This window comes from Watersipora subatra, chromosome 9 (genome assembly GCF_963576615.1).
Source record: "Watersipora subatra chromosome 9, tzWatSuba1.1, whole genome shotgun sequence".
Taxonomy (NCBI): domain Eukaryota; kingdom Metazoa; phylum Bryozoa; class Gymnolaemata; order Cheilostomatida; family Watersiporidae; genus Watersipora; species Watersipora subatra.
Window position 1 is genome coordinate 4,542,347 of NC_088716.1, and position 22,710 is coordinate 4,565,056.

At 33.0% G+C, this 22,710-nt stretch overlaps 1 protein-coding gene across 1 annotated transcript in view; it reads right to left on the minus strand.

The window, feature by feature from the left end:
• LOC137404716 (receptor-type tyrosine-protein phosphatase kappa-like) overlaps positions 1 to 22,710 on the minus strand; it is a 50,107-nt gene that overhangs the window by 14,575 nt on the left and 12,822 nt on the right. The window contains exons 20-32 of the mRNA XM_068090948.1: positions 21,360 to 21,485; positions 20,777 to 20,925; positions 15,781 to 15,916; positions 15,404 to 15,550; positions 14,934 to 15,030; positions 14,751 to 14,818; positions 14,268 to 14,390; positions 13,769 to 13,891; positions 13,318 to 13,460; positions 12,951 to 13,086; positions 8,089 to 8,144; positions 5,986 to 6,242; positions 1,988 to 2,131 (exon numbers count right to left, since the gene is read on the minus strand). Coding sequence (XP_067947049.1) covers positions 1,988 to 2,131; positions 5,986 to 6,242; positions 8,089 to 8,144; positions 12,951 to 13,086; positions 13,318 to 13,460; positions 13,769 to 13,891; positions 14,268 to 14,390; positions 14,751 to 14,818; positions 14,934 to 15,030; positions 15,404 to 15,550; positions 15,781 to 15,916; positions 20,777 to 20,925; positions 21,360 to 21,485 — 1,705 coding nt within the window. The remainder of the gene's footprint in view (positions 1 to 1,987; positions 2,132 to 5,985; positions 6,243 to 8,088; positions 8,145 to 12,950; positions 13,087 to 13,317; positions 13,461 to 13,768; positions 13,892 to 14,267; positions 14,391 to 14,750; positions 14,819 to 14,933; positions 15,031 to 15,403; positions 15,551 to 15,780; positions 15,917 to 20,776; positions 20,926 to 21,359; positions 21,486 to 22,710) is intronic.

Sequence of the window (22,710 nt, forward strand, 5' to 3'; positions counted from 1 at the left end):
CTTACAAATCAATATTTAGGCATAATAATAAGAGAAGCACTACATATCTTTTTTTCTACGCGTATTGTTGGCTCTCGATATATATTTATAGTTATACAGATTAGTGTTATACTGAATTATATTTTATTAGTGTTTAGTAATATATTGTACACGTATATAATTTGATAGTAAATATACTGTACATAAACTCAGTGCAAAGGTGCACGTCTTATCTACTATATAAACGACAATCATTGTCTGTCTGCGCGTTTGATTGAGTGTCCGCCTTATAGAATACCGTACTTTTTGGACTATTAGCCGCTACTAAGTATTTAGGGCGCAATAACGGAAATCTCCGGTTAATACACGCCTCAATTATCTTATAAAATGCCTATATTATTCTATAACCTGTTCATCGTTTGACGTTTTTACACAAAAATGGAGTAAGAATTACAACTCTATGGCTTTCTTTTAGCTTCATGACACGCGATACTTTTTTGTCCTCGACGTATAAGGGCTGATGGTTTTTGGCAAAGCAATATTGACAATAGACTCCCTCGATATTAGAATTTGGCGATTAAATTTTATTAACTCTATAAAACACGATGACGCTTTTGTGAACCTTTATTTCTGGCTTTTCTTAAGGTTCAATTGCTAACTTGATTTTGTTCAATGTTAAGATTGCTCTATTCTTCAAATGGATTATTTTTAACAAAAGCTCACCTTTGCGTCAGCAGGCTTCACTCAAGGGGTTGACAGCAACGCTATTTGGGTTCTAACGCAACTGGACTGGATAAAAGTTTTTGGTGTTTCTTAGTTTTCTTTGATTATGTGAAACCAACATTCTTACAAATCAATACTTTTTAGGCTCTCCACTTAATAAGAGAATCATGGTACTAGGTAAATTTTTTCTCCACATACTTTTGGCTCTCGATATCTATTTATAGTTATACAGATTAGTGTTATACTGAATTATATTTGATTAGAGATTTCTCTGTCATACAGCCCACAACCAAAGTGATAATGAAAAAAGAAAGGGTACTGCTGGATGAAAAATGCAATATTAGCAGTCAAATGGCCCTGCAGTGTAATAGGAAAACTGCAATGATAGCTGCAATGGTAGCTGTAAGGTACTGGGTGTTATTATGTACAACAAACAACAATAATGAAAGGAAAAGCTTATACGTTTACCTGCTTGGCCACTAGCTGAAAAAACTTGAGTTAAAATCTTGTTATTGCAGTAATAGTTGAAGATAAAAATTATGTTGGCCTATTAGATTGTATACGTAATCTCAGCAGTATTATTGAAATAATATAATGACAACAATTTTATCCATATACAAATATGGTATTTTTGTTAGTGAGATTTACGTTAAGAACAAGTCTACATACTTCAATTGTAAACATTGCTTTATCTTTGGCTAATAAAGTTATTAGCCACAGTATCTAACTGTGATAATACTGTAGTTGACATGGAAGTCATCAATTAGGACACTATAATTTCACACACAATCACACACACGCGCGCACACACGCACACACACACACACACACATAATTTGCTGCCATCAGTGTAAACAGTTGGTAGACAATACAACTAACTATTTTGCACTAATAAACATTCACATATTAGGTTTTATATATATATACTTATTGAAATAAAAGAATATATTATGTTGCATCATTTACATTTTGAAGCATAACAACTGAGAAAGATACAAATAGCTTACCAAATGGGTAAGGTCTGTTATACAGAGTTATGCTGCCAATGCTGAATTTAGAGCCAAGATTCACAGACTACCAGTTTATTTGTTGGCCTGTTACTGTATGTGAAAAGTCATTTATTTTTGAAGCATGTTAACTTGAGTGCCCATCTCTGCTGAATGACCTGAAAATTGCATTATTTATAAACTCTTTAGTTTTACTTACCTTCTGGGTCAAATATGTTATACATTATTATAGTTCCAATGCTGTATTTAAAGCCAAGGTTCATAGTCCACCAGTTTACCTGTTGGCGAGCACTGTGAGAGAGAAGTCATCTGTCTTTCCATTGACTGCCCTGCCAGCATGGTAAGGTCCATTACCAGATACACGTACATCTGAATAGGACTACTCTGCATAGCCGGATTTTGGTAGGCCAAATTCAACTCCTCTTAAACAAGCATATAAAACTAAAGGTATAATAGCCATGCTTTATTGTACTGACAGTGATGGGATATCTAGTCAGCAGCCATATTTTCTCACCTTTGTAATATTAACATGATTTTGCAGTTTTCATTCTGCCAAAAATCACTATGTCTAAGTATTAATCAGAAGATCTAATGTTTGCATAACTCAATGTTACATTTAGCTTCAAATGTCGCTAAGACCTTTGGTTTCACCAATTTTCAGGATTTACCCTGGCAGCACAATATGTTTATTTAGCTCGTTATAATTTCAAGTAGGACCACTTCAAGACTTTGTTTAAAACTGGAGTACTTTTAAAATAACTATCATTCTTAGTAATTTCAGCATCAATATTTAAATGTTTGTTCTAGTTGTGCACTATATCAAATATTATTATAATGTAAACAGAATCATGAGACCAACTAAACATACTATCTAATAGGTAATGAGTACTGTCAACGATATAATGTATTTGTCTTAAAAAAACATCAAAGATTTTTAGACTCTCAGAACAGGTCACGCCTAAAAATCGGGCAGTAAGTTATGAGAATGACGAAACTTCTTCCTTCTGTAAATATAACTTAGATATAAACTATGTGACACGGAGCTTAGAAGCAATTCTAGGTTAATCAAAAAGGTTTTGTTTTTTCATAAGCCTGAATGTACTGCTTGGTTTTAAATTTTGATGCATGCCAATATCACTAGACCAGCTGTATTCGATCATAAAGTGATACATTTTTGAAAGCTAGATTACACACAAGAGTTGTCTGACTGACAAACTGCACAGATGTTACATGTTCATAGTAAATGCTACTATCAACTGTTTAAAATTTAGTTCATAAATTCTTGAGAATGATCAAATAAAATAAACTTACATTATACATGTGTTTGATTAGTAATATTTTTGTAAATCCTGTTGTTTACTTAAACCATTTATGGGACAAAATTTACAAATAAATGGTATAAGTATGATCAGCTGTGAGTGTATAGAACTTCCTGCTGAGTCTGCTAGTCCACAAATTAGAATGAATTAGATGATTAGATATACTGTCCAAATTTGTTAGCAGTGTGCTTCAATATCAATGTGTGTCTTTCATTCACTCATTCACTCATTAACTGATATAGTTCATAAACTGATATTATTCATACAGGTGGCTGCTAGAAAAATTTGCTTTTAATCCAGATAAGTGAGAGTGACTAACATGTTAGTAATATAACATAACATAATGTAACATTTTGGTAATACTTGGGAAATTCGTTGATTACCGATGTTAGCTTTATATAAACTCAGGAGGAAATGTAGCAGCAATTAATAATGCTGCTTAGTTACAAATACTCTGGTAGAACTTCCTCAACAATTGGATATGAAAAAGTACAAATAAATTCTGATGAAGAAGGAGGAGAGAATGACTCCAGTGGTGCCATGACTAGCTCTCGTGTTTTGTGCTATATATTATTTATCAACATGAACTAGATAGTTTCTGGAAAATTAAACAAGCTCATTGAATTAACCACCTGACAGAACAATACAACTACAAATTTTAACCAAATCTCAAAATAACATAAACAGGTCAAATGTAACGTGCGCAAGTAACAGATACAAGTAAAATAACAAAATGAAGATTGAATTTTACGCTGATGTTAGTGTATTTGATAGCTCGAAACACACCAATAAATGGTTAGACTGAGAGGAGTCTTGACAATAGTTTTTGGATAGGTATAAAATGTTGATATGATTGGCTATTGTTAAATATTGACCCATATTGAAGTTAACTGTGGTTAATCTTGATGCTTATGTCTTGATTAAATGATACGTTAAAAAACAGACACAAATAAATATGAACTCATTTCAAAAAATTTACCAAATCAAAATATACGAATTATTGCCTTCCTTACTTGCTAGATATTACCTTCTAGAGTGTAATATTTTGCAGGTAAGGCCAGATCCTGTTGTTCCTGTAGGAATTTCAAACTGTCACTTATCTATCTACACAGGCAGTGACCAAAAGTGTATGCTAGTGTTCATATAACCAACTTGATCTAAATCAGACAGGTCCAGAATCTGGCCTGGGGGCCAAATGCAGGCCGTGGTCAATTTTCATATGGCCCGCAGCCTCTGTCATGAAATCAGTAACGTCTGGCCTGGGTGCAGTATTAATATATTAGACAGCAGTGATGTTACCGGTGTGTTCTAAGTGCTGCTATCCATAACGACCGGTTTTCCGGCATTCACATGGTACTGTTTATAAAAGCTGTAAGTAACCAAGTAACCGCTTTTTCTTTTACTTCTTAGCAACTGCGTAAACCGATGAAATTAATTCTTGCGCAAGGTATTAGAGCAGAAATTTCAATTTCTTTTGTATCAGCTTTCAGATATCTACACCCACTTCCTTCATCTTAATAACAACGTTTATTAGAACAATATTACAAAAAAATCGATTTGAGGCGTTTTTGGGTAGGTTATATATGATTGTCATGCAAATAAAGCTTTCTATGACACTAACTATAGTTTTTTAGTATATTTTGTGCCATGAATTGATGTTAAACAAGTGCTAAATAGATATGAGGTTACTGTAAATGTTTTTTCGAGTTTTTTAACATTGTACGAACTTTTATGGTTTTAGCCTGTATAATGGTGAAGTACTGTTTTTTTCTGTTTGAAGACATTTTCTGTGAGTTGTCCGACTTTTTGACAAGTATTTTACAAAATATATTTGTATTATGAGCAGATTTAGATATGTTTAATTAAATTTGGGAAACTTTGAATTGTTGGACAGATCTCTCATGGTTATTGACATGCATTGACCAAAATGGCCAGGGTTCAAAGGTTTAGTATATGAATAATTGACTGATTGAACACCCAATTTTTTAAATTGGCAACAATCAACAAAAAGAAAAAAGTTACAATGAAGAAAAAAAGAACAATTTAAAAAACGTCCCCCAAGGTTGACCCTCGGTATTTTAGCACATCAAATCTGGCCCGCTTTGCAAAAGGTTTGGACACCCCTGATCTAAATCATTTTGCACAAATCATAGTTTGGCATCAAGTGCAACAATATATTTTACTAGATATGAACTTTCAATGAAAACTGGATGAGTTTAAGAATGATTAGTAATTACTTAATGTGATTATGTTGAATTCATTGGGCAAAACTTATTTTGCGGTGAAGTGTTGTTTTATACATGTAACTTTACGTAAGGCTGTCATGCTAACTAAGTGCTGCTAACCTTGACCTGTGGAGACATGCGCATGGGACACGATCTAGTGAGCAAGTTTCTTTAGTATTGCACACGTTTTGGCTGTGAACTAATTGGATTATTGAGAGTGCAATAAAACAATAACGACGATTTAGCTGATTGTTGACAGGGGGAAGCATCCAGTGCTGATGCTCCGCCTTCCATGTTTTCCATTTGACCCTGTTTTGGCACAAGTTTCTGGGGGCAACTTCTCACTATTTGGGACTGATCACCACAGATATAGCATGCTTGGAATTTTTGGGGATGGCACCACTATTCGGTTTCACCCCCTTTTCTGTGAACAGTCTCGGGCGAGATGAGAACCTCCGCATATATAACAACTTAATATTGGTTTGTGTACATATTGGCTGTCGTCCACAGCACAGGCTTGACTACCTGATCTACTGGAAAACATCAGTCTGGGGCGCGTGACAAAATTGGTCAACTCCAGGGTTTCTACCGAAGCCATCGATTTCAGTTGAACAGATATGTCCAATGGAAGGCCAGTCATAAATGCTCATTTCAGCAAGGGGTCAGCGTCCGTCTGTCCAATTAGATTAACCAGCTTTCTCAAATCAGATAGATGTACATCTACTGTCTCACCTTCTTGTAGGACGCGTCTCTGAGGCTGGTCGTAAACAGCATAGCAGTTGACACCAAACGCCTGGAGCAATACAGGCTTCAGCTTCGCGTAATCATTTTTAGTTTCATATCCTAGCTGCTTATAAGCAGCAAATGCTGGCTCATTCAGAAACAAAGGCAAGAATGCTGTTAAATCGTCGATTTTCTGTATCTTTGCTATCAATTCGATTTTCTCTTGCCAGTCAGCAAAATCTCCACTCGTTTGTAAATCCTCATATCTTGAAATTACATCCGATAACTTCAGTGTCGCCAATTTTATTGCCGAAATAGCTTGTGGTAAAACTGTTGGCACTTTAATATACATAAACAATCAGCTAACTCGTCGTTATTATTTTATTGCACTCTCAATAATCCAATTAGTTCACAGCCAAAACGAGTACAATATTAAAGAAACGTGCTCGCTAGATCGTGTCCCACACCTTTCATTACAAGATTAATCTTTAAAACTATGGTAATCCTAACAATAGTGGTAGTATCTATCCCTTATTGCTATTAACTTTTTTCTAACATTTTGTTGTGTCGTGAATTAATGTTAAAAAAACAAACCAACAAACTATTACTATTAGCTAACTTCAAACTTGCTTGCCTTTTTATAATTGGTAAAATGTTGCCAAAATCATTTACAGACCTCAGTTTTTCTTTAATAATTTTTAGTCACTATCAAAAGATTCAGAAATCGTGTTTGTCCCAATTATTTTTATCACTATTTTCAAATGCAAAAAAATCCTTTAAATTAAATATAATTGTCAAAACATACGATAATACTAAAACTCATTTCGATAAAATTTAAGTGCTGCTAAATGTATGATAGTCAAAGATTTGATCATGACTAAATAGTTTTATACAACAGTTTTCTTACATTAATGTATTTTCATGATTATCTCATTGATGTCTGTGTAAACCATTTGAAAGCATGAATTCATCTAGCTACATTACATGGAATGTCTTACGTTTGCTAGTTTATCATCACCAAAAAAGGAATGTGAGATGTATTTGCATGACATAGTGTATGACTAGATTTTTTTCGTAGTTCCGAATCTGTTGCAAAATGAGTTAGGACTAATTCGTCTACTGTTTAATTAGAGAGACAAAAAAACATGCAATATTGTTTCAACTTGATATTTGTGCTAGACACGGGCTAATCTTATGATGTTGGTGATCTTATGATCTATGTCCTAAGACATGGACTTAGTGTGACTCTCAACCTGTTCTGTAGTCCATTTCAACGTATCTTGATCACTTCTGCTCTGCTATCATCCGATAACTAACCAGGATGGGCTGTCCAAAATCTTTTTAATCGAAAGCATCTCAGCGAGTGTTATACAGGGAAGTGGGTGCTTTGTATGATAAGACTTCTAGTCTTCTCATACAAAAGCAGCTGATGAAAAGAATGTTCTGAATTCGAAAAATACTAATACAATTTTTTGATTGCCTGAAAAAGCAGCTTTGGATAACTTAACGATGCTCTTTAGATGCGCAAGGGGAATTTGTAGGTTTTGCTCTAGCCAGCTTCTTAGAGGGAGGCAAGTATTCACTGAAATTAATTTGTCTGTCCCTGTGTATCCAGAATAATTACGACTGACCAATTCAGCCTAATATCATAATTGTTGTTGGGCTTGAGTAGAAATTTTTGAAACTCATAATTTATTGAAGAATAGATAGTTTTTGTGTCATAGGTCGTAACATTTATTATGTTTTCGAATATTATTAAGGGCTCTATGCTAAGCATAACACAATTTGAGTTGAATTAGTACCATCAAAGCACAAAATAATTTGGGTAAACTTTTAGTGATATCACTTAATAGAAATAAGCATTTAAAAATTATAACGCGTCCCAATAAAATTGGTGTTACATATGAAACTGTGTTGGTTTTAAAACATCTAACTTAAAATATTCAAACTTTGTGCTTATTTGAATAAATGGGGTCTAATATAAAAGTCATAAAAAGATAATGAAGCCAGAAAAATAAAACCGCACACAGAAATACCATATACTATCAATGATGTTGAAGTATTGTCTTATTTTATCAGCCAGCATCAGAAGATTATCTGAAGTTAGAGTACTCTCCAAAGGCCTGGAGATAATCAATGAGTACTCTATATAGAAACTCATACTGGTCCTGTAAAAGATATTGATAGTCATTCATACTGGTCCTGTAAAAGATATTGATAGCCATTCATACTGGTCCTGTAAAAGATATTGATAGCCATTCATACTGGTCCTGTAAAAGATATTGATAGCCATTCATACTGGTCCTGTAAAAGATATTGATAGCCATTCATACTGGTCCTGTAAAAGATATTGATAGCCATTCATACTGGTCCTGTAAAAGATATTGATAGCCATTCATACTGGTCCTGTAAAAGATATTGATAGCCATTCATACTGGTCCTGTAAAAGATATTGATAGCCATTCATACTGGTCCTGTAAAAGATATTGATAGTCATTAATACTGGTCCTGTAAAAGATATTGATAGCCATTCATACTGGTCCTGTAAAAGATATTGATAGCCATTCATACTGGTCCTGTAAAATATATTGATAGCCATTCATACTGGTCCTGTAAAAGATATTGATAGTCATTCATACTGGTCCTGTAAAAGATATTGATAGCCATTCATACTGGTCCTGTAAAAGATATTGATAGCCATTCATACTGGTCCTGTAAAATATATTGATAGCCATTCATACTGGTCCTGTAAAAGATATTGATAGCCATTCATACTGGTCCTGTAAAAGATATTGATAGCCATTCATACTGGTCCTGTAAAATATATTGATAGCCATTCATACTGGTCCTGTAAAAGATATTGATAGCCATTCATACTGGTCCTGTAAAAGATATTGATAGTCATTCATACTGGTCCTGTAAAATATATTGATAGCCACTCATACTGGTCCTGTAAAAGATATTGATAGCCATTCATACTGGTCCTGTAAAATATATTGATAGCCATTCATACTGGTCCTGTAAAATATATTGATAGCCACTCATACTGGTCCTGTAAAAGATATTGATAGCCATTCATACTGGTCCTGTAAAAGATATTGATAGCCATTCATACTGGTCCTGTAAAATATATTGATAGCCACTCATACTGGTCCTGTAAAAGATATTGATAGCCATTCATACTGGTCCTGTAAAATATATTGATAGCCATTCATACTGGTCCTGTAAAAGATATTGATAGCCATTCATACTGGTCCTGTAAAAGATATTGATAGCCATTCATACTGGTCCTGTAAAATATATTGATAGCCACTCATACTGGTCCTGTAAAAGATATTGATAGCCATTCATACTGGTCCTGTAAAATATATTGATAGCCATTCATACTGGTCCTGTAAAAGATATTGATAGTCATTCATACTGGTCCTGTAAAAGATATTGATAGCCATTCATACTGGTCCTGTAAAAGATATTGATAGCCATTCATACTGGTCCTGTAAAATATATTGATAGCCATTCATACTGGTCCTGTAAAAGATATTGATAGCCATTCATACTGGTCCTGTAAAAGATATTGATAGCCATTCATACTGGTCCTGTAAAATATATTGATAGCCATTCATACTGGTCCTGTAAAAGATATTGATAGCCATTCATACTGGTCCTGTAAAAGATATTGATAGCCATTCATACTGGTCCTGTAAAATATATTGATAGCCACTCATACTGGTCCTGTAAAAGATATTGATAGCCATTCATACTGGTCCTGTAAAATATATTGATAGCCATTCATACTGGTCCTGTAAAAGATATTGATAGCCATTCATACTGGTCCTGTAAAAGATATTGATAGCCATTCATACTGGTCCTGTAAAATATATTGATAGCCACTCATACTGGTCCTGTAAAAGATATTGATAGCCATTCATACTGGTCCTGTAAAATATATTGATAGCCATTCATACTGGTCCTGTAAAAGATATTGATAGTCATTCATACTGGTCCTGTAAAAGATATTGATAGCCATTCATACTGGTCCTGTAAAAGATATTGATAGCCATTCATACTGGTCCTGTAAAATATATTGATAGCCATTCATACTGGTCCTGTAAAAGATATTGATAGCCATTCATACTGGTCCTGTAAAAGATATTGATAGCCATTCATACTGGTCCTGTAAAATATATTGATAGCCATTCATACTGGTCCTGTAAAAGATATTGATAGCCATTCATACTGGTCCTGTAAAAGATATTGATAGCCATTCATACTGGTCCTGTAAAATATATTGATAGCCACTCATACTGGTCCTGTAAAAGATATTGATAGCCATTCATACTGGTCCTGTAAAATATATTGATAGCCACTCATACTGGTCCTGTAAAAGATATTGATAGCCATTCATACTGGTCCTGTAAAATATATTGATAGCCACTCATACTGGTCCTGTAAAAGATATTGATAGTCATTCATACTGGTCCTGTAAAAGATATTGATAGCCATTCATACTGGTCCTGTAAAAGATATTGATAGCCATTCATACTGGTCCTGTAAAATATATTGATAGCCACTCATACTGGTCCTGTAAAATATATTGATAGCCATTCATACTGGTCCTGTAAAATATATTGATAGCCATTCATACTGGTCCTGTAAAAGATATTGATAGCCATTTATACTGGTCCTGTAAAAGATATTGATAGCCATTCATACTGGTCCTGTAAAATATATTGATAGCCACTCATACTGGTCCTGTAAAAGATATTGATAGCCATTCATACTGGTCCTGTAAAAGATATTGATAGCCATTCATACTGGTCCTGTAAAAGATATTGATAGCCATTCATACTGGTCCTGTAAAATATATTGATAGCCACTCATACTGGTCCTGTAAAAGATATTGATAGCCATTCATACTGGTCCTGTAAAATATATTGATAGCCATTCATACTGGTCCTGTAAAAGATATTGATAGCCATTCATACTGGTCCTGTAAAAGATATTGATAGCCATTCATACTGGTCCTGTAAAATATATTGATAGCCACTCATACTGGTCCTGTAAAAGATATTGATAGCCATTCATACTGGTCCTGTAAAAGATATTGATAGCCATTCATACTGGTCCTGTAAAAGATATTGATAGCCATTCATACTGGTCCTGTAAAATATATTGATAGCCACTCATACTGGTCCTGTAAAAGATATTGATAGCCATTCATACTGGTCCTGTAAAAGATATTGATAGTCATTCATTTTAGTCATGAATTCAGCACAATTAAACAAGGTAATAATAGTATTTCTTGGCCACATAAAGACAGTAAAACTTTTATGTGTGTGCTAAATATGGGTTTATAACTTTACATAAAATAGTTGAAACGGTAAGTGCAGGGCTAAAATAAAAATTTATACTTTTATGAGCAAATTTGTAATTTAGAGAGTTAATCTCACGACCAAACAGAGCGAAGCGATTGGTTGGGAGATTTATGATAAATGCACATGTGCACACAACTCCCGAAAACTATTCATCAACAATGAGACGAACCCTTGAATCAAAATTTCATCAGCAAATTTTACCATCGTTTTGTAGAGTAATTAAAGTATAATAACAATACAAAACACATACAAACATATTTAAATATGTTACCATGTCTTTGCAAACCGTCGTTATTATCTTAACACTTATCCATCTAATCGGATTATACACAAATAGACAGATTTATTTGGACGAAAATCGTTATTAAAACTTGTCAAGCCTCCCTTTTATAAAAGTTAAGACCGGAAATTGAAACGCCGAGCGACAAAGAATAGAACGATTAAATCGTGCGCATTTCACGAAAAAATAACGTGCACTTTTCACCAGTCTATAGCATTGTCAAAGGTTTCGGTGATTAACGTAGGAGTACTGAAATCGTTTCATTTTTGCCGATTTCAAATTAACTGACATTTCAGACACATTTGAGTACTTTGGTATTCTAACTGATGTCCAACGCAGTGTAAGTAAAGGATATGACGATGATATTTTTTCTAACGATTTTTATGAGATTACGATATTTAATTATAAGTTTGGATATTCTTCTTGATACTTCTTGATATTGTTAGCTATGACGTTTTGAAATGTAAATAAAATTGTGCATTGGTTTTCTATTATTACTGTATTACTATTACTAAGTTTGGATATTCTTTTTGATACTTCTTGATATTGTTAGCTATGACGTTTTTAAATGTAAACAAAATTGTTCATTTGTTTTGTATTATTACTGTATTACTATATTAATAATATTGGTTATTCTAATAATATCAGCGCATTTTACTTCTAATATTGCATTTCTCCTATTGCAGGGAGAGAGATATAAACATATAATCTTTTCTTTCATTATTGCTGTTTGTTGTATATAATAACACCCACACCCAGTACATTACAGCTACCATTGCAGTTATCCTATTGCACTGCAGTGTCATTTGACTACTAATATTGCATTTCTCAACCATCAGTACCCTTTCTTTTTTCCAATATCACTTTGGTCGTGGGCTGTATGACAGTGGAATTTCTAGTTAAAATGATGATGTAGGGCAGATTATTGTGCAAAAGACTATTTAAAATGAGAATGATGCAAGTGCACCAAACTGATGTGAAAAAAATACATCAGGCAAACCTTAACTTACTTTCTTATTATATAGGAAATAACTACATTATTTTTAGAAAGCCGCTTAAGTTTTTGGTGTTAAAATATAGCTAATAAGCATACTTAGAAAATTTTTCTAATTAGCAGCTGTTTATTTATTTTGTGGAGAAGCTGGTTTCCATTAAGCATGAAAAATTACTCTAGAACATAATTGGGTTCTTATGAGCAAGAGACTAGTCAATGAATTTCGAACATATGAATGATTAAGAAAAATTTGAAAAGAGGAATGTTGCAAATGCAGGAAAAAAGAACATACACTAGCAAAAAAAAAATGTAGTAAGTTACTAACAATGGCAGAGATGAACTGAGGTCGTCTTAGCTGAGCCATCACAGTCGGGGTGTAGACATCAACCAGCTGCTCTGTCTTTAGTTGCTCTATAGCATTGTGGGCGCAGATAAAAAGTCCACACTTGGTGCTACCATCCCTGATAGAGGCAAAATATTTGTATCAGCCACTGGAATACTTTTTTGTATAACATACGATGAGTTGCCAGCATCAATGCAAAGATTAAAAACATAAAAAGTATAATATATTTTGCAATGGAAAATCATAAATCATTGAAAGCTAAGAAATAAATAAAATTATATGTTGTCTCAAATATTATAATTGAAAAATTGAAACTTTCAAAGGAAATTTTTCATGCAAAAATACTTACAAGCAGGTGGCACACATTGTCTTGCACATCATCTCTTGCTGCACTCTTGCAGTTGTCTCTTGCAAGGAGATAATCGCATCAGGTGTAGGAAGAGACTCAGAGCTTCTTTCGTTTAGTATGATCACTCGGACTTGCATTCTGGTCTAGTAATCAATCAATGTAACTCACAGCATAATTTCAACCACTTCACACTAACACTTGTCTTTGTTCCAAAATTCTAAATTATTCATTGGCAATCTTTTCAAAATTATTTTTTTTCAGTAGACTGCTAGTTCACTATAACTCGGTGATTACTTAAAATGAACCAAAAAACAACCTATTTTTTAATCCAGTTATAGCATTAAAATTTGGTTCTGATGAAAACTAAAAACACAAAATACCAAATATGAGCAGCAGTAGGCAGAACATACAGTATGTATGACAGAGTGAAATTGAATAAGTAAATAAGCACCTGTTTTGTTTTTAGGTAAAGATCAACTAGGTTGGCTGCACTTCCTTCAGTTGTGTTTTCTCTTCTTATCACAAAATCATTGATTTCAAGAGAAGTTGAATCTTTCATTGGATAGAAAGCAATCTAGAAATGAAGATACTAAAATAATTTTAAACTGATATAAAACTGTGCATAAGCGTTCACTTACAAAGGTTTTATGAATACCAATGCAAATAATGCACTGTAATTTATAAATAAATTGTTTTTCACGTTTGTAAATAATAAAAATATCATAAATAACAAATTGCCATATATTTTGTGCTAAACAACAAAAGCAACTTGCAAGTTTTGTCCCAAGGCTCAGAGCTGCATGACAATATGGCGGGTGCTAAGTAAGCATTATTATTTTTGCTTACACAAGAAAAAAATAAAATTGTTCACCAGCCGTTCAAGCATAATTTCCTTTAAACTGAATTTATTGATTTAGAGGAGCCAGTAGGCTTTATATTGCCACACTCACCGGGCTGGGCTCAAGTTGTACAATGATTGAAGTGTCTTTTTCAATAATCAACTGCCAGAAGTCAGCAAGAGTGTTGGCTAGTGGTAGCTGAGTGGCTATCCACTCTTTTTTATCTCTGTACCCCTAAAATAATAGATTGTAAGCTGAAAAATATTTTTACCTTAACAATTGTGGTATTAACTCCTGGACTGCCACAATAATTGCCATGCTAAAAAGAAGTGAAGATGTAAGGAACTGGCACTAAAAGGTTAATTAGGAGACATTTATATATGTGCTAGGAAAAATTTGAGAACTTTAAGGATTCAGCTTTTTCAGCATTCTTACACTATCCTGTTATGCAAATTGAGTGAAAGAAACAGAATATAGTATAAGTTTTAGCAAAGCCTGTATAGTTTAGTTAAAAGCCGATGCCTGAGTTGAATTGTAATTACCAATACTGCCCAAAAACCTCTGATTCAAGATGCACTTAATCGATGTACTCACATCAACAAATACAGCATTGATGTAGTTTCCATTTGCTCCATCTGTGAGGAATGGCATGGAGCTCTCAGCTAAAACAATTAGAAAAGTTTGCAATAGACCAAAGAAAACAATTCTGATACAGCATGTTTGCTCGCAAGTGTTGTGAAACATTCTTTTGCTAGAGAAGGTGTGACAGATACATACATGGGAGTATCTCATGGAATCGATTTTTATCATGATTTGCAGGGTCCTTTCCTGGAAGAAAAGAATGCTCAACAGAACCAGTTCTTTCTTTTGCATGCTGTAATATAAACATACTGAATTGTAATAGTGCTCAGAAATAGTGTTGTATTTGAGCTTTAAGCTTGTCTTCTGGTGTGGTATTCAGCATTGTTTTACAGGAATATTACAAGATAAGGAAAACAGTTTGTCTCAGAAGAATTTGTCTAAGCGAATTATGAAATAATGTAATCGTTTCAGTATCATTCTTATTTTTCTGCAAATTAAGATCAACTGTTGACAGACTTTTCCTAATTTATGTTTATGAGAAGTTTCACATAATTTACATGTTAATGGCAAGGTATAACCTCTTTTGGTGCCTTATTAATAGTTTCATGTGAATCTACAATTTTAACCCCCAGCTCTAAATACTGTCTCTGCAAAGTTTTACAAACCTTGAACTCAGCTGAGATGAGGTCAACATCACTTCCTGGTTGTTCCACGTGCTTTGCCATTTTAGCTTCTATGTCTGTTGGTTGGCAGTTAAACCTCGCAGTTGATAGTGACTCATAGAGAGCATCATGTAGCAGTTCATATTGTTCCTGAAGTGTTTAGATATGAATAATGAATGACTGCATCTTTGAAGACAACTAGATAGATAACCAAGGCTACATACTTATTCTATCAACTCAATTCATTGTCAATAATGAAAGCAATGGTCCCATCTAGAATCTTCTGATCTGTTGTGTAAAATATACGTAGTTTCTAGGACATGTATGTATGTCGTATGTTGCCTATTTTCATTTTTTTTGTTAAGAAGCTTTGTACATACCACAGTTTGTATCATGCAAGGCCTTCTTGTTCTCATTTCACTCAAGCACTCAAAAGCATCTACACTTCCTTCTGCTGCTGCCTGGTCAAGTAGGTAGTCAAGAGCAACGTAAGTTCCAGTTCTCCCAACACCAGCACTAAAACGCATATGGATAGCGATTTTTCATTGATGCCATATTTTAATCTGTTACGTGGTGGAAGACATAAACATGGAACTGTGGACTACTTCTAATTACCTGTATTTGTTAGTTTTAAATGGTCTGTTAAAACAAAGTGATTTAATTTCAATGTGTTTATGATTGCATTCCAGTTTCGATAAAATACTAAAATTTAGAACAGCATCGTTCAAGATTACTTCTAATTTTAAGGTAAGATGTTTCAATGACAATAGACAAATACTTTTATTAACTGCAAGTGCTCTTAATGAATATGAATGTAGATTCTTGAGTTGCCATTTAAATAGATGACCGCATACTTTTAACAGAGTAAACTAATAACTTTTTACAATAAGAAACATTTTTAATATATTGGAAAACTGTCTGTTTATGGTAAATTTTAGTCTGCAAGATTAGCAGTAGATGATTGGTTTAGTTGTTAGCCTTTTGATCTAAATTTCTAAAGCTTATTGCTCAGAACACTAAAAAGCAATATTTTATTATCCCTTAATTACTGTCCAAATCATGTATTTTGTGTGATAGTTTTGAACACAATAACAAAATCAGATATTTAGAGTCTAGTAAATTGTATGCAGAAACATAATGTGATACTTCATGAAACCACATCATAGTTTACTATAATACAGTATACTATACAACTTACTAAAACATAATATGATGTATTACAATTAAAGGCATGACTGCATAACTCTGGTGAGTTTATGCAAAGCCAGATAGTTCCTTATACTAAAAAAGACGGTCAGCAAAACTTCCCTTTGCTAATATAGACTTTGTTAACCATTAGATATTTTTTCTTGTAATGCATTTAAGTATTGCGAAAATCAAAATTTTTAAATGCGCCGGTCTAGTTATCCTGCCCTTACTCTGACTACTAAACAAACGACAAAAAGACTTTCATGAGGCAACTAATTGTAAAACTAAAAGCTAAGTATGGTTGAACTTGGTTTTGCTTGCAAAAATGCCGAGGTATTTTAAGGGTTTGCCATTAAAAAATAAGCATATTCAAAAGTTTTTTCTCGCCCTTATTTTATAAGTTTACAATCTAAATGTAACTCTAGTTATGCTAAGGCTTATATGCATTGCTGCTTTTATTGTCGCAAATCCTAAAAAAACTCAATGAATCAGTAAATTGTCAAAGTAAATAACATTTCCAACTTTGTCGTAGTTTCTAAAGGAAACGATTCTTTTTTAAAACTAACCAGATAACTTTGATACAGTGGAACTTCGATTCTCAAACATAATCTGCTCCAGCAAGTTGTTCAAAAAACGAGTGGTTTGATATCCGAAATAATTATTCCCATTAGAACTAAAATATGTAACTTTTAATCTGTTCCAAGCTCAAAAAACCACTTCAGTAAAGTATTTTTTTAACATTTTACAACATAAACTGCACATTTTATTACTAACTATGAATAAAAATGGGTAGCTATAGATTATGTTTATTATAAATAAAACATTTTCTATTTATGATGATGAAAGCATAAAACAAATAGTAAAAATTTGGTATGTTATGCTCTTGAAACATTGAACACATTCTAGGTTAAGATACAATACCAAAAAGTGCATAATTGATAGCGAAACTGTGATAAGTGCAACAGATCGTTTACACCAAAATTTGTGTAAAAAAATAATAAACAGGAAGTACACATTTACTTTACGCTCCAGGCTTTCAGGACAGTGTGGAAAATCTGTATCAGTTACCAACAGACCTGCAGTTTCAGTTTAGCAGTGTTGGTGAGGATGATGATGAGAATCGGTTACATAAGCTGAATGCAAATAAAGCCCTATTCAATTCCAGCAAAGCTTGTGAAAATTGCAGCACCTGCTTTAGCTTATCCTCTAGCTTATATTATAAATACCAGCTTAAAGTTAGATATATTTGCTGATAACTCTTTCACTGTTAACCTTATAAAAAGTCTGCTATTGGCCTGGTTCTAGCCATTGTACCAAAGAAATGTTGATATTGCTTCATGATAGGTATACAGTATTTTTTTAAGTTCAATCTTTATCTAGAACATTTTTGTTACATATTTCATTTTTCCAACATTTCAACCAATATTGTTATGCAAAAATTCAATCTATACTTTGTGCGATGATAAAGCTATGTGAAGCTACAATCGATTCAAAGCTAAAACGATCATCCACAGTGTTCCTTACTCATACAAAATTATCACTTTCACTACTATCAGAGACTGTGTTGCTACTTTAATTATTTGTATAATCACTAAAATCTAAATGTGAACAGGCTATAATGTCATCAACAAAACTAATTACCTGTTTTCCAACTCCCGCGTGGTAGTTAACGAACTCACACAAAAAATATTTGTTTATAGATCAAAAATCCTCAAACAAACGTTTAAAATTGCTTTGCTGTTTTAGGTTGATTTTATAGAAAAATCTTTACACAACAATGTCAATTTTATAAAAGTCTTGAAAGCCATGGGTTATTTTGTCAATGAAAAATAAAACCAGGTAACTACGCAATTGTTGGGAAAGTCGCAATACTGCATCTACGGCAGTTGTCCCAAGAAAACGCATAAATGCGTTTATGGACTGAAAGGGTTAAGATAGCAAGAGTCAAAGCTTTGTTTACAAAGGGTTCACCAAAACTTTTATCAAATTATAGACCAATATCTATATTTCCAGTTTTTAATAAAAAAATTTTAGAAAGTTGTCAATGCCCTAATATGCAAATATTTAGAAAATAACAGTATTCTTACGACACAACAATTTGGTTTCAGAAAAGATTGAAAGGCTAGCCAAGTGTTAATTAAGCTCACAAATAAAGTTTTATTGGCAATGACCCATGGCAGAGCAGTACTAAGGATATTGTTTGATTTTTGTAATTTTAGTAAAGCTTTTGACTCTATTAACCGCAATATACTCATTCAAAAATTAAAATATATGCACTATTCATCAAATTCTGTTGACTGGATAAAAATTTATTTGGAATATACCAAACGGGTAACCTGCATAGAAAATTATAAATCTAGCTTTTCAAGTATAAAATTAGGTGTTCATCAAGGTTCTATCCTGAGTCCAACCTTATTCCTAATATATATTAATGATCTTGTGTTATCTACTAATTATTTAAAACCTATTATATATGCTGATAATACGAATTTATTTTTTGAGTCCAACAAATTGAATAATGACATTGGTATAGTCAGAAATAAATTTTAAAAAATTGAACAACCGTGTAATACACACAAATTAACTATAAACATGAACAAAACAATGTACAATGTAATGAGAAATCATCAAAAAAAATTCAATTAAAAAATGATAAAATTATTTGGTTTGTAGTTGAAGGAGACATTTTCAATCAAGTTCTAAGGAATTCATTTGGACAATCACGTGATATGGGATATACACATCAATAAGCTGAATAAGCAGATAGGATCTATGTCAGGCCTGAATAGTAGATGTTCCAAGTTTTTACCCCAAAGTATTATCATAATGAAACTAATATACAATGCGTTTATTAACTCAAAAATTATTTACTGTCTGTAGTCATGGAGAAATGCTCAATTTTGTTATTTAAAAAAAATGCTAATATCACAAAAACGTGTATGGCGCATAATATTTAAAAAACCAAAACTAACTTCATCTCGGTTCCTGTTTGTTTAGATGTCTTTGCTGCCTGCTGATAAACTTCACTACTATAAAATTATTTTGATAGCTCATTCAAAATTTTATTCAAGTGATGACGAAACCTAAAAATACTTACGATATAACACCAGAATTTTAGAAACCAATCTACCTTTACCATTATTTTATACTGTTTCAAATCAAAAAACAATCGAATCCAGAGTACCATCACAATGAAGCAGTCTTCCAATAGACTTACGCAAAACAACTGCATCTACTAGTTTTAAATTTAATGTTAAAAGTCATTTGTTAAGCCTAGATTAATTTAGAACTGCTGTTTGGGTTCGCCAATTCCTGTATGATCAGCGCCTGGACTTGTAGCTGCAGCACTACTGCGCATGTGGGTCTCATCATGCCTTAACAAATAGAAACTAAGCTTTTAATTTTTTTGTTTGACTTAATCAATATTATAACTATATCTTTTTTGCTTAAAGTTATATTTTCATTACTGATGAAATAAAATACACACATGCAAGCACACACGCAAAGACCCATGCAGGCACGCAGGCACACACGCAAGCACACGCACAAGCACACACGCACGCACACACACACACCTTTGAAGCAGAATCTTTCTCCGAAACAATTTAGGGTAACTTGACTAAAGGAGTTGTCTTTCTAGCAAATATCTTCTGTCGAGGGACTTCATCCCAGAAGGTTTCGCTTTTTTTGTAAATAATTTATTAAGCGTAGCTTGCTTCTTCCTTTGTTAACAAATGTTTCTATGCTGGTTCATGATCTGTTCCAAACGTTTTACTATAAAGCGCGTGCTCCGGTTTGTTCAAGAACCGAATCTATTATCAAGTTCCGACACAAACCAATCTCAATTTTACTGGTCGAAAACCGAGTTCGTCAAGAATCAAAGCACTTCAGAATCGAAGTTCCACTGTATATGTGTTATTGGTACATTTGACATTTGTTACTTAGTTGAACAACAAAGTCATTATTTCTGCTGACTGAAAATATTTTGAATTATGGAGAATTATTATACAAACAAATAGATAAACCAAAATGCTCAGAAAGACTTGTATAAGACTAATTTGAGGCTATAAGTTAGGAGTTTTTATAAGTTTTTGTTTACTTCAAAATTTTACTGCTAGTTGCAAGGCGCTACACTGCATTTGCATGTTCAAATAGGTGTTGTGCATCTTTTTGTGAATAAAATCTTACCTGCAGTGGACAAGCAAAGGCTGTGTTTCACTGTTACTAATCCTAGAACTGATGAGTCGGTGAAATGAAACAAACATCTCAATATCAGGAACACCGTGATCAGGCCATGACAAGTAGTTGAAGTGAGTGATGGTTCTCTTTTCTCCATTCTAATATGGAAAAAATGGCTTTAGTAGAAAAAGTTTTTGTTTGCACAACAGAAAGAGGTATTTTTATTATCAATTTTGTTACTATAAAACAGTAGTTTACTAAAAGAAAAAATAATACTTGAATTTAATTTACTAAGAATACGGTTCTACTTAGATATAAGAATATCATATCATTTTGCAAACAAGTGCTTCGTAAGAACAAAAATTGTTCTTCATGTTTACTAGACAGAAAACTATTTTCAAATGGATATCTGATCACATTATTGTATAAGGCTTTAAAAGTTATTACTATATTGAACTATTCCAGTGTCTCAAAGAACAAAGTATAGCATAACACACACAAATGTACCGACAGGACGAATTAAAGTTTTTCACATTCAGTCAAATATTAGACTATAGGTCTTCATATTTGATAATTAGCAGATAAAACTCACCTTAGCAACCTCTAGATGACTCATTGAGAATTCAGCATACAAATTCAAACTTTTTCGAGAAACATAAAATTCACCAAATACTTTGGCAACTCCTACTTCTAGCGGCCAGTACTGCATACACTTTTTCTGAAAATGGAAAAAAATTGAGTTCACTCAACAAGTGCTGACAGACTATACCTTTGGTGTACGGCGCGCCCTCGGGCTACGGCGTACCTAATATATGACTATTTTGTTTTACGTAGTAGAACATGATGGCTGTCGGTTTTAGCATACAAATCCTACTTCAACGTATAATTTCAACAGATTTATGCTTGAAATTTAACTATGATTGAAATAACAAATATGCCGATATGCTGTTGGCTGAAAACCTTCTCAAAATGACTGAAATATAAACAACGGCCATTTTCCCGTTTAGCATTCTTTATGTGAAAGTGGTTACATTTTCTCTATGAAAATGGCAGCAAAGTCGGAATTAAAATCGCTTCGAACTGACAATCAGGAACTAGACAACTTCCATTAGCCTGCTAACAATAATCCATTTCAATGTGTATTAATTTTTTCAAGTGTATGGTAACGTAATTAGTAGGCCTACTGAAACGATTTTGTCTCCTTTGGATCTACCAACTACATGTAACAGTTCGAATTGCGTCACTCCAAAGTCAGCGGATAAAGTTTAATTTTTCTTTTTAATGCCCATTAACTGTTCAAGTATGCAAAAAGCCATTTTCGAAAACAGCATCGCTTGGGTTTTATTGTACAGTTACATTAGATTAAAAAAGGTTTAACGAGGTCGGCTAGAAAATATATTATATATAAAGCCAGAAAATTATGAGTGATAAAATTTTAGGCTGAGACAAAAAATAATGCTTAGTTCAATAGAATACATATTAAAGCCTTATATACTCCAATATACAACATATTAAAGCCTTATATACTCCACTATACAACATATTAAAGCATTATATACTCCACTATACAACATATTAAAGCATTATATACCCCACTATACAACATATTAAAGCCTTATATACCCACTATACAACATATTAATGCCTTATATACCTCACTATACAACATATTAAAGCCTTGTATACCCCACTATACAACATATTAAAGCCGTATATACCCCACTATACAACATATTAAATTCTTATATACTCTACTATACAACATATTAAAGCCTTATACACCCTACTATACAACATATTAAAGCCTTATATACTCCACTATACAACATATTAAAGCATTATATCCCCCACTATACAATATATTAAAGCCTTGTTTACCCTACTATACAACATATTAAAGCCTTATATACCTCACTATACAACATATTAAAGCCATATATACC